A 12,269-nucleotide genomic window follows, 5' to 3' on the forward strand; every position below is an offset into this window, starting at 1 on the left:
CGTGGTGAGTCAGAGCTCTGACCTGCCTGCGGCTAAATTCTGCCCCATTGCAGCTTAATCACATGTGTTCTTGCTGCTTCTTCTTCACGCTTCTTGGGCACTGTTTGTACCTGTAATTTCTATCAGGCTCAACTCGGGGATACCAAGTCTGACAGGTCCTCGGAATAGCTATTGGGGTTTTTAAATTACTGTTTATTTACAGATTAATCGTCTATAAACAGTGATAACTTTTCTCTGTCGGTGATGGAGAATGAGATTGAGCAGAGCTTCTTGACTCCTTACCGTCTCTGCTTATGGAACCAATGCTTGTTTGTTTGTTTTTCACTTGCCGAAGTGCAAACTTTCTTCTTACAGTATCAGACAGTATCAGTTTCATTGGAAAGCAGTGGTAAATTCTGGGTTTATTCAGTCTGTTTAGTGCTTGTGTTTTTTAACAGATGCTCAATGGATGACCTGGATCTTGTTTCAGTGAAGTTAATGCTCTTTAAAACGCATCAGCATGTCTTTTCAGTTTGGATCTCACTCAAATTAAAGGGCTCAGTATTTGAGTTTGAAAGCCTGGTTCTAAGTTAAGATTTTAATATAAGACTTATTTGAGATTATCATGAAAAATACAAATCTCTTGCCAATTTAGATTCAAAACAAAAAAACAACGGGCCAAATTTGCAGTATTGTGCAGTTCAGTTTTATATTACATGACATAATATGCAGGTTGCAGTAAATACACATCCGTTCAGTGGCTTCAGCATTATTTTTTAACATGTTATTTTTACATATATTGCTGTAATATGTGCTATATAAATAAAGAGTGCCTTAACTTGACTTTCCTTCATCCTAAGAGTCAGAAACTCATGATTTAAACTTGTGAGTGTACTTGTTGCTGTCTGACAGTGTTGTTATTTCCTAAATGCGTCGCCTCTGGTTTAAAGTAAAAATAAACAACATAAATCTGCAATAAATGAAAACAAGTTCTCAGAAGTAATTGTGAATGTTTTTTTCTTTTAAATGCTTTCATACGTTGTTTTTCTTGGACGTTGGAACTGTCCGTAAACAGTTGCAAACTAGTGAATCTCTTTTGTTGCAGTTTCTCTTATCCTTAATTGGCAGTCTAAATGTTTTTGTGCTGCTGAAAATTTTTGAGGTCTGATTGTCAAGTCTTAAAGCAATCATAAATAACTGTAATTGGCTCAAAGCAATGAATGTAATCAGAGTTTTAATAGACAAAGCAAACAAGTCTAATCAAGGATTTGATTGGCCAATCACGACAGTTTGGCACGGATAAAAATATTTGTCATTTTTCGGTCGGTTCTCTTCGCTGCTGGAATCTGTAGGATGTGTTTTGTGTTGGTTTCAGTTTTCAGGCCTCCAGTCTCATTCCTCACTCGGGTATTTCTAGTAGCTCAACTGTTTGTTATTGTAAGGGTGCTGTGGCACTGTCAGCTGTCTGTGTGTGTGTGTGTGTGTATGTGAATGAACATGTTACAGCATCCTCTCTGGTTGTGTTGTGTGCATTTTTTGTGTGTGTTGGCACTCCATGGGATGGTATCAGCTTGAGCTTGCGCTGTGTACGTTTGCCGGATTGTTCTTCGTGGATCCCTGTTGTGCTGTCTTTTTTGTCTTTGTTTTTTTTTTACGTAGCGGGCGCATTTGTGTCCATGTGTGTATTTATTCTATTCAGTGGGGTCCTCTGCTGTCTCAGCTGCTGCGTCTCCTCAGCTGTGAGGTGTAACAGGCCTGACTGGGGTATGTTTGTGTGTTGAGGGGTGCTCGGAGACACGTGCCATCAGGGTCACAGTCCACAGCAGACCGGTGGCAGGATTAGAGCCCAGCCCCAGGATTAGGGGCCCCTGTTAACAACCAAAGTAACCCACCCATCAAACACACACAGCCCTGTTGAGGGGCCCTATGGAGTCTCACTCCCTCAGTGGGTGGGTGTCTGTCAGTCTCCCATTAACCGGCTCCGGTGCTCCCTTGTTGATCAGCCTTGTGCAGATAGGAGGCTGCTGTCAGTTTGTGCAGACAGAAGGGGTTAACTGGTGATAAGATGCTCATCGCACATCATGGTTCATCTTTATTACAGCTTGGGTCTTATTTTTGTAGTTTTAATCGTCATATTTGTTTATTTAGTCTTTTGGAAATACAAAACCTGCACCAATGTTGGAAAACCCATTAATTGTGTTACCTGCAACCTGCAAAAGTTTGAATGCAGATTCATTTCCTGCACTAAGTGGAAAATTCTGAAAGTGAAAAGAGGCTGAAGAGTTTTTTTTGAGCAATCCTTCACAGACCTCTGGCCACTTATCGCTGAAAATCTAAAAATTTCTCAGAACTTGTGATCTCCATGAAGAGATCTTTCTGTTGAGTGCTGACTCAGGAGGCGCCACCTTAATACAAAGAGCTGAATTTAGAAGCTAAGATGTGGGAACAAGTAAAATACCTGCTGAAAAATCAGATGAGCAAGCAACAAAATCAGACAGATTTATTTAAACATCGCTTACCTGAATGTGCTCAGTGTTGTGCTGTACAAATTAGATATCATTACTTTTCTGCCAAATTGGGCAACATCTTTGTTTAATCATCGTTTTGTTTTTGGTTTTTTTTTTTGTTTGTTGTTTTTTTTTTTTTTTTTTTTTTTTTTGGGGGAGTGGGGATTATGTTAGGCCTTGTAGCTTCTTTTGCACAGAATGAAATCTGATAAAGGTAATGGCAAAAAATGTAAAAATTTTTATCCCATAATTAGAGCCAATAGTCACTTATCCTGTAACCATACAGATGATGACACGATGAGACAACAAGTAAGGCTGAAGTTCGTCTGCAGTTTCACTGACAGTAATCACGATGAAGTGACGAACCAAATAAATAACATTGGAAGCAGATTATTATGTAGCTGTTGATCCTGGCCTGATTTGAGGTCTAAGATCTTTCCTCTGGCTGACAGGATGAGCATATATTTTAGAAATCCGCTCAATAATCGTGTAGCTGCTAGAGAAATGCTCAAGTGTGTGATGGGGAGCAGACCCCGAGGGTCTCATCTTCTGTCCATTTCAGCCGATGACAGCTAGGCAGCTGTAAGATTCAGGGATGGGATGATTGAAGGTGGATGGAGGAGATGAGGGGAAGGACGAGATATAGGAAGGAAATAAAAGGGAGACACTCGGTGGAGAAATCGAGGAGAAAATGAGACCAGGGACGTAGAAAAAGTGTGTAATTTCACGGGGGAAGACAACAAAAAAAGACACAACAGGGAGACATAATTTGGAGAGAGTGAGTGAAACGTGGATGCAATTTTCAGAAGAGTGACAAAGATTTGAGGATAAAAGGGCCATGGGAGATTGCAAAGGAAGAAGACCCTGTTGATTGTTGGCCTCCTTCAAAGTAAACCCACTCCATTTTTTTTGAACACCTTGTGATCTCCCTTCTCAAAAAAGGAAAAAAAAAAAAAAGAAGAAGAAATGAGAAAAGTGGAGAGCACAAAAGCCGACGCAGACGTCTGTAATTTTGGCCTCAGCTGTGTGTTTTTGTTTGTCTGCGTTTCCCTGGGTTTTTAATTTCAGTTTGGCTCTGAGTGATTAGAGAGCAGAATCGAATTGTGATTGAGTGTGTACCCACATGCAAACACAAACCATGCAGTGTTGTCAGACGGATCTGGTTTATTTCATTGCATCAGGTGGACATGTACACATACACACTGCGCCAGCAGTGCAAACACACACGCGTCCAAGCTATACCGCACTGTGGCCTATGTTGTACACACATTCACACAATCTGTACATGCATAAACATCTTCGCAGAAATGATTATATCCATGAACTTTCATTTAGATTGGAGCTTCAGTCATTCGTCAATTATTTCATCACAGAAGATAAATTGGCAGCTGTTTTCGTGATCAACTAACACAAACAGAAAAATACTTAACAACCATTTTGGGATAATTATTTTGAAATATTTTGCTGACAAGGTGATAAATTGGGAAAATAACTGGCAACACATAACGCACGCACAAAGCCTAAAGTCGAATGTAGCTTCGTTACAGTTAATTGTTTTGTCATAGCTGACCTGCAAAACAAAAACTTAATACATGTTGGTTTATGGCAGCAGTTAGTTTTTGGATGTCATTGAAAGTGAAATTTTAAATTCCCTAATTTCACCACATGTGTAGCAAGACCTCAGTGCGAACTCTGGTTTCAATATGGCCCCCCTTCTCTATTACTGTGGAATTTGGCAACATAAACACGGCGACAGCCATTATATCAGTTATGAAACAAGGTGGCTGTCCCGTCAAATCCCAGTCAAATAAATGAAACAATATAAAAACATTTGCTTTCTCGACAGTAATTAAGACCTGAGAATGTGCCATCTGTTTTGTGGCTGTGGTGATTTTAGCAGAGGATGAAATGTGGTCCTATTAATCAAAACAAAGAACCAAGTCTTAAACCTTTAAACAGTTCATCCAAGATTTATCTTTGCCCGACATATTGGCGTATATTGCATAATTTAAAACACTTTCTTCACGTTCTTTTACCATTTTTGTTATTTTATCCATGATTAGTTTCTCTTTTGAAGATCCATAAAATGTGCTACATTACAATATTTATGACGCGTTATGTTTTGAAATTAGATCCGTTGGGATAAAAAGCCCGCCCATGGTCCTCAGAAAGATAGGAGTACAAGAACACACACGCTAAAGCGTTTTGTGTTTACCAAGTAAACACAATCAGTGTGGAGTGCAGGGACTGATGAGGCTGCAGCAGAGGCCTGCAGGCAGACAGTAACCCAATCTGAGAGGCAGAAAGGCAGACAGAGAGAGAGAGAGAGATGGTGGAACAGAGAGAGCGAAAGACAATAAGTTGGAAGCGCAGTGTTGATTTGAAAAAACAGAAAGATGAGCCTCTGAGCCCCCCGAGGTAACAGACACCAGGCTTTGTCTCCTTCTATAAATATCATTGCTCATTCTCCCTGCCTTTCTGTCTTCCACTCCCTTCCTCTCTCTTTCCATCTCTTGCTCCTGTTCTCTCTCCTCTCCTCCTCCTTGACTCTCTTTCCTCCACCCTTTCCCTCGCCTCATTGTGTACCTGTCCCTCATTTTCTCCCTCCTCCTCCATGCCGGTTCTCCCCCTCATTGTTTTTCCTTCTCTTTCACCCACACCTATATTCCTTTTCCTCGTTAGGGCTTGCTCCTGAAGCTCTGTCCTCACAAAATGTGTCAGTAGTAAAAAAAAAAATTTCTGATCAGATATCAAATCAGCTTTTCTTTCAACATTTCTGTGGTTCTAAACAAACAAACAAAAATCTGCTTTTTTTTTTATGCATTATCATTATATGAGCTATAATATCCAAAGTAAACTCGATTCCTTTCACCAGAAGAAAGAAACAATCCATTTGTGGTCATATTGTAAAACAGAAAATATAACAGTGTCACATTCTGTAACAATCTTGCAGAAAGCACATTAACGTTTTAGACTCGTGGTTTAAGTACTCATAGAGTATGTTTCAATAAGATGCTGCTGATATAATAATCTGCAGACTGTTTTTACTCAAGAAAAAAGTTCACTGGAAATGATTCTATAAAACCTGAAGTTTGCACTGAATTTGAGGTGTAACTGTTGGTTACATAAACCGATGAGTCAAGCGAAAGAAAATTTAGAAGTAACTATTTTTATAATCAATGTTTCAGTCAATTTCCAAGCAAAAAAAAAAAAAAGGTTAAAACTTGCTGTGTTTTTCTTTGTCATGTATGAAAGTTAAGGAACTGAAAGAAAAGACAATCAGAAAACATCAGCTCATTTCAATTATTAAGTCTTTTTCATTTCATTTTATAGAATAAACAATTATTTAATAATTGAGAAAAGAATCAACAGAGTAATCGATAAAAATTTAATGAAAAATAAGTATCACTTGTAACCCTGCACTGATTATCTCACCATATTTGAAGCCGTCGTGGTTTCCCACTCAACTGAATTAAATCGTATCAGCTTTGTTATGGCAAGATAATCAAAAAATGTCCAATAACACCTACTCATTTTCATTTCTCCATTCTTGGTCTACTGGTAGTACGGAGTAAAGTCCACTGCCAAAGCAAATGCAAGAATCGAATTAGCCACTGTGACAATGGCGTGAAGAGTGGCGACTAATGCCGCGCTGATAACAAACCCATTGATTAATCAGTGTGCAAAATCTACTGTCATCTGATCTGCATTCCTGAAATGTTTCATATTGTTGTATCTTGTACTCTCTCTTTCCATCCATCCCACTCCCCACATACTCTCATATACACACTCACACACACTGTCTTCAGCCCGGGTACACACACGCACACACACACACACACATCCATTATGTATCTCTAACTATAGTCAGACTCAAGGCGACTGACATTACTGGCATCGCATGGCTCATTCGCTGGTGCAGCTGCTTTTTCAGTGCTCGCACTGTTCAATCCTTTGGCCTTGCGCTGCCTCTCCCACCCCTCCCTCTCTCTTTTTCTCTCACTCGCTCACTCGCTCATTGCCCCCCCCCTTCCTTCCCTGTCCTCTTGCTGAGCTCTTCCAGAGGATGACTTCACGCTCTGGAAGAGGGCAGCAGCAGCAGCAGCAGCAGCCGCCGCAAAGAATATGGTAGCTTCGCTACGTTAGCATCTGAGATCTCCTCCCAGCAGTGTAGCGCACAACCAGCCAGGCACCCCAGCTGGAGAGCAGAAAGAGAAGAGAGGAGGAGGAGGAGTGGAAAAGGCAGCAAGAAAGAATTTGGGAGGAGGAAGTGAGAAGATTTGAGAGCAGGAGGAGGAAGAAGCGACAGGGAGAGGGAGGTTGAAAGTTTGATTGCTTCAGCGATGGGTCTCTGCGCTGGCTTAGTGTGTGGGGCTGGTGAAGAAGCACTCACTCTGGATTTAAAAGGATGACAGTTCAAGAGACGGGAGAGGAAGAAGAAAGAGGAAAAGAGCTTGGACTGGCTGAGGAGAGAAAGAGCCAGCTCATAGGAAGAAGGCAGTTGAGCTCCAGACGTCCTCATAGTGCCGTCAGTGGATACACATGTTGCTGAAAGGCTGCAATGACTCGCAGTCCCACTGCTGCTGCTACCTTACTCTGTGTGTGTGTGAGTCTGTCTGTCTGTGTGCACAATTGGAGCCAACAATGCCTCTTCTCTTGTTGGAGTGTGACAGCTCAGCACGGACAAAACCCAAAATCCCACAATTGAGCAGCAGCTCTTGACTGAGATGAGACTGAGTCCAACCGAGCTTGTCTAAAAGGAGTCAAATCTTTGCTCTCCCGGTTTGATTAAGGCGGTCTGTGCGCTCAGACAAAGCTCAGTGATTGTTTGTTTGAGACCAGGGTCACAGTGTCTGAAGACAGACGTGTTGAAAATCATTTCGCCATTTTGCTACGCCTCAGCTTGCTGGGGAGTGGGTTGCACCAGTGAGTATTAATCTGGGCATCAGCTGATGTGTGTGTTGAAGGTGGTGACAGGAGGAGGCAGGTTCACCTTTTCATTCTTGGCCTCCCACTTTTCTTTTGTTTCTTTTTATTACAGCGCAGTTTAATTGTCTTCAAACAAAACTTCAGGACAAAAGCAAAGTCAGTAGATTAAATTTGCTTCCTGCACTGTATTTGAATCGATCTTTCTCCTTCCTGGAATTCACAAATCCATGTTCATCTCAGTTTAATTGCAAGCGGTGAAAAGTCTTAAAATGCAGTTCCCTTAAAGAAACGCCTTAGAAGCTCTTAAAAAGTCTTAAATTTCATTTGCTGAATATTTTTCATGGGCAGTAACATGAGTTACAAGTCACTCTGGTGTTCTAGACTTTGTAGGAATAGAAGTGACGTTTTACTTGGTACTGTCACCATTTGTATTATTTTAATTAGTTTAATGAAAATTACAAATTCATACGCATACTGAATAATTGTAGGCCTTATTGTCCTCACTGGTTTTCCATCATACTTCAAACAATGTGACTGTGGAAACTGTCTCAACTTAGAGATGAGACATTAAAAGGTGATTTAAAAAAAATAACAATAAAATATAACACAGTGAGTGCTGCAGTTTATTTATTTTTTTTATTATTATTATTATTTTTAGGATTGGTGCAGGAGTTAGCAAAGAGCACAGGTTGGTCACTGATTACAAGAAAAATGGTGGTCGGTTGCTTGTCGCAACTAAAGTTGCTCAATAAGGAAACAACAAGGCCTAAATGATTAAGAATAATCTGCAATCAATAGAGAAAGGTATTTGGGTTTTTTTTTTTGGTTTTTTTTGTCAGAATAAATGCATTTCTGAAAAGAAATTTGACATTAATTTCACAATCTTAACCATGTCGATGTTACCTGAGACTAAAAGCTTTCCATGAACCTTGACTTGTGTGCTTGATCTCATTAGCAGAGTCGGAGAATAATTTAAAATTTTGGTATGTTCATGTTGAACCGCGGTTGAATTTCCGACATATTTATGCGGATGAAGTTGTTCAAAGTTTTGACATTAACCTAAAACTGAATTCATACGTCACAATCGATAATTTGCATGTTGTTTAATGTAAAATATACGTTGAGTCATTACTCTGTCAGTAATCATGACCTGCCAGTGGAGCCATAGATGCTTTGTGAGACCACCATGTGATTTATTTTTATTTTTATTTTTTAAGAAAAATCAAGAAAAGCAGCTGGCTTGATGATTTTGTATGCTCTTGTAATATCCTTTCAGAGGGTTAAGGATTTTTACAGCTGGATATTTCTCTTTGTGAGGATTTCAGGAATTTAATGCTGCTGCTTGTTGTGTTTTATGTCTGTGTGTCTGGGTGAGAATCACAGCTTGATGCCCTGCAGCTGTGCAGGTACCATTAAAGCTCTGAGACACTAACTCGAACCACATTACTGGCTCAGTGTAGCCTTCCCTCCTTATTAAAGAGAAATGGGGAGGATTGAAGAAAGCCCTGATTCTTTTTTTTTCGCTCTCTCTCTCTTCCTCTTTCTTATTTTTCCGTTCTTGTTGTCTGTCTTCGTGTAGCAGGTGGGCAAGAGGACAAGACTGAAACAATCTGTGCTTTTTCAGTCAGTTGTTGAAAGTGACAGAGTGCAGGGGTTTTCCACGTATATTCAGTCCGTCTGTTCTTTCTCCCAGTGCGCTTATTTTCCAACCATGTCCGGGTGGCCAAAGTACCTGCTGCTTTAACTTTTCACTTGATAAGATTCCTCCTACATACACAAAATAAAAGGACACAAAAGTAACCGCAGGAAACTTCTTTCCCATCTCGTCTTCAGGTACACAGGAAGATTCGGGAGGACTCGGACATGGCCCAGGACTCCCTGCAGTGCCTGGCCCAGCTGGCCTCCATGCACGGGCCCGTCTTCCCTGACGAGAGCGCCCAGGTCTCCTACCTGGCTCACCTGGTTGAGGGCCTGCTGAGCATGATCAACGGGTAAGCGTCCCTGAAAAACAATGGAGTCTGTTACTGTTTGGATAGCACTCATACTGGATACAATATTCATAGTTGTTTGAGATTGTTACTGCTGTTTTAATATTTACATAAAAGGGTCAAAAACAATGGATAAGTTGTGGTTAGGGCAAGGACTTGATAGTGCTTTATCAAATCTTGAATCCAGAGCCGGATCTGAATCCTTTTGAAAATCATATCTTATCGTTTTAAGCTGTGTGTTTGGTTTTGCGGGGTATAAAGGAAAAAAAGAAAAAAGCAAAAAGCTAATACTTCCAAACGCCTGGTACGTATGATACTGAGGCCGATACAAGCCGCAGTAATGAATTATAAAACCTAAACTTTTGAGGCTGTAATGTGCTGAAGGGTTGAATGGCTTAATTAGATGTGATGGTTCGACGTTCATTAACCGTGTTGTTACTGCAGGAACAACCGAAATAAGGAAACCAAGAGCTTAGAGCAGGGATCGGTTTTATCCCTGCTTTGAGGTTAAATCCCCTCTACAGAGCATATTACATTTTTGTTCCAGGCAACTCTGAACTAACCCTTCCTCCACACTGACAGGTGAGGTGTTAGAAACAACAGATGGGACCAATTCAAAGCTGCCAGTTGAGTGTGGCTCCCACAGAGATGCAGCGGCCGTGAAACTACGCTATACTAAATGAGCTGTCCCTTTGTTAAATGAGTCGTGTTGTGCCGGGAATTATTGAAAAATATATACTAATTCTTGGCTAAACTCAGAAAACCTTCGGGACTCTGATTGATTGAGAATAATACATAAATCTTTAGAAACCAGACCGGAGTTGGAGGAGCACATTAGTTAAAATTGGCTTTGTGGCAGCTCAGATGTGGATTGTGTCATAAGTGCTGCAAGTATGTGGCAGATTTAATCTAAATGTATGGCTTGTTTTTTTTTTTTTTTTTTTTTTAAACCCCAGCTGTCACTTTTAAACTCCATGAACTGTTGCATCCAAAAGGCAGGATCAGTGAGTACAGCTGATTTTACATTATCCTTGGCTGCAGTCTCAGAAGGTTTCATCTTCCGTTGCTATCTCAAGGATTTCATGTTTCTTAAATTCCGAGACTCAACAAGTGATGGAGGCCAATGAGTGTGACTCACACTGCGCCGTTTCTACTTTATTTACAGGAAGTAATTGCTTGTTGAGTCTGTTTTTGTTTTTTTGGGTTTTTTTGTTTTTTTCACTTCACGGCAAACTGGCCAGGGAGGGAAGATTTTTGTCTTCCAGTTCAGTCACAAATGGAGTTAACCAGGAACTTATGTTTCCCAGATGCCTCATAAACCAAATTTATGTGAAAGTGGATCAAATTATGCATTTAGTCGTCTCACAGAGATATTGTTTTCAACCAAATAGGAGGGAATAAAAATACTAGCTGCCATTCAAACACAGGTAAAATTTAAGCGGGGTTGTGTTTTTAGTTTTTACAAGAGCTTAGTCTCTTCTCTTGTGATATAAAGCTGTCTGATCGTGATGATCAAACTAATGTGGACTGTTTCCAGTTCCAGATGGAAGCACTGCAGAATTTAATAAAACTGAATTCAATTGAAACCCAGTCAGTACAAGTTTAAATCTATATCTCTTCAGATAGCAGTCATTGAGTAGAGCTAATGCCGTTAAAGCCATCTGCTATGCCTTTGTGTAAATGTTTTTTGTTTTGTTTAGTTTTTTTATGACTTCTACATCCATGTGATTTGCTCTGGAAGTTATTCTCATCTGGCTCCTCTTTGTCCGTTAATCGTGAATTTCCAGAATCTTGTGGTACGTTTTGTGGTGCAAATCAATAATATCAGTATTTTAAAAACAGATGTTTATGACTTGGCTGAAAAGTAAGCAATGTAGAATGAAATACAAAATACTCAATAAAAGAAACATACAAAGAAACAGCCAAAGTAGGAAAACAGCTCCTCTCTACATGAAATGTCACAAATTAAAACAAATAAAGAGCCTTAAAAGAAAAGCTATAAATCAAGTAAAGACGTTTGTAGTTAGTAATTTGAATACAATTTTTCTTAAATCATTTTTCATTAAGTGACTTTCTTTAATAACAGCGTGAAATCCAGATATATAAATAAAAGCATTTAAAAAAACACACTGATGAACAAGTATAACATGAATGTAACTTACAACCTTCTTTGTGATTGACCCCCATCCAAAATTTGAGACTTTGATCTAAATATATTTTCAACTGGTGATATTGTGAAAGTGGCTGGTGAGAGTTCTGGCCTGTTGAGGGGGAAAAAATAAAAAGTTAGCTCATGCCTTCGTTTCAGCATTACTGCGTCTTCATTACTCATAAAGCAACAGATGCATCAAAATGCCAATAGGGTTTCCACTAGAATAAATTGTGTGTAGTCCGGTGTTCAGCTCAATTTATTTTGCTTGAAAATCCCTTTACTAAGCAGTACCGAACCTGGGTGTTCTGAGCAGAGGAAATAAATGGTTTTCATCCCTGAAGCTCTGTTCAAAGCCAATTTTCCTTCAGATTTTTTTTTTTTTTTATTTCAGCCCTTTCCACCGTAGCTGCTCCCTGTCACATTGTGCCGAGGTGTCGTTTTGGACCTGTGAGTCAGGAGGCTGTAATCAGAACTCCCAATCAGAAGTGCGTCTGTGTCCAACAGGAATAATCAAGAACACTATCTTAACCAAACCTCTAGATTAAATTAAACAGAGGCCTTTGTAACTCCAGATATCATCCATTGTGTTTAACCGGATTTTAGAAGCTACATTCGGGGGCACTCATAGCTGGCACTGTGTTTCGAAACGGTGTGGGCAGATGTGTGGCGTTGAAGAAGCCATTCATGTGTTGCCTTCTTGTTAGCAGAGGTCAT

General features: G+C 40.0%; 1 protein-coding gene across 1 annotated transcript in view; it reads left to right on the forward strand.

Moving 5' to 3' along the window:
* Positions 1-12,269, forward strand: part of xpo4 (exportin 4) — a 51,177-nt gene that overhangs the window by 18,313 nt on the left and 20,595 nt on the right. Inside the window, exon 8 of the mRNA XM_029530231.1 lies at positions 9,249-9,406. Within this exon, the coding sequence (XP_029386091.1) occupies positions 9,249-9,406 (158 nt within the window). The remainder of the gene's footprint in view (positions 1-9,248; positions 9,407-12,269) is intronic.

The sequence above is a fragment of the Echeneis naucrates genome, chromosome 21, assembly GCF_900963305.1.
Source record: "Echeneis naucrates chromosome 21, fEcheNa1.1, whole genome shotgun sequence".
Lineage (NCBI taxonomy): Eukaryota > Metazoa > Chordata > Actinopteri > Carangiformes > Echeneidae > Echeneis > Echeneis naucrates.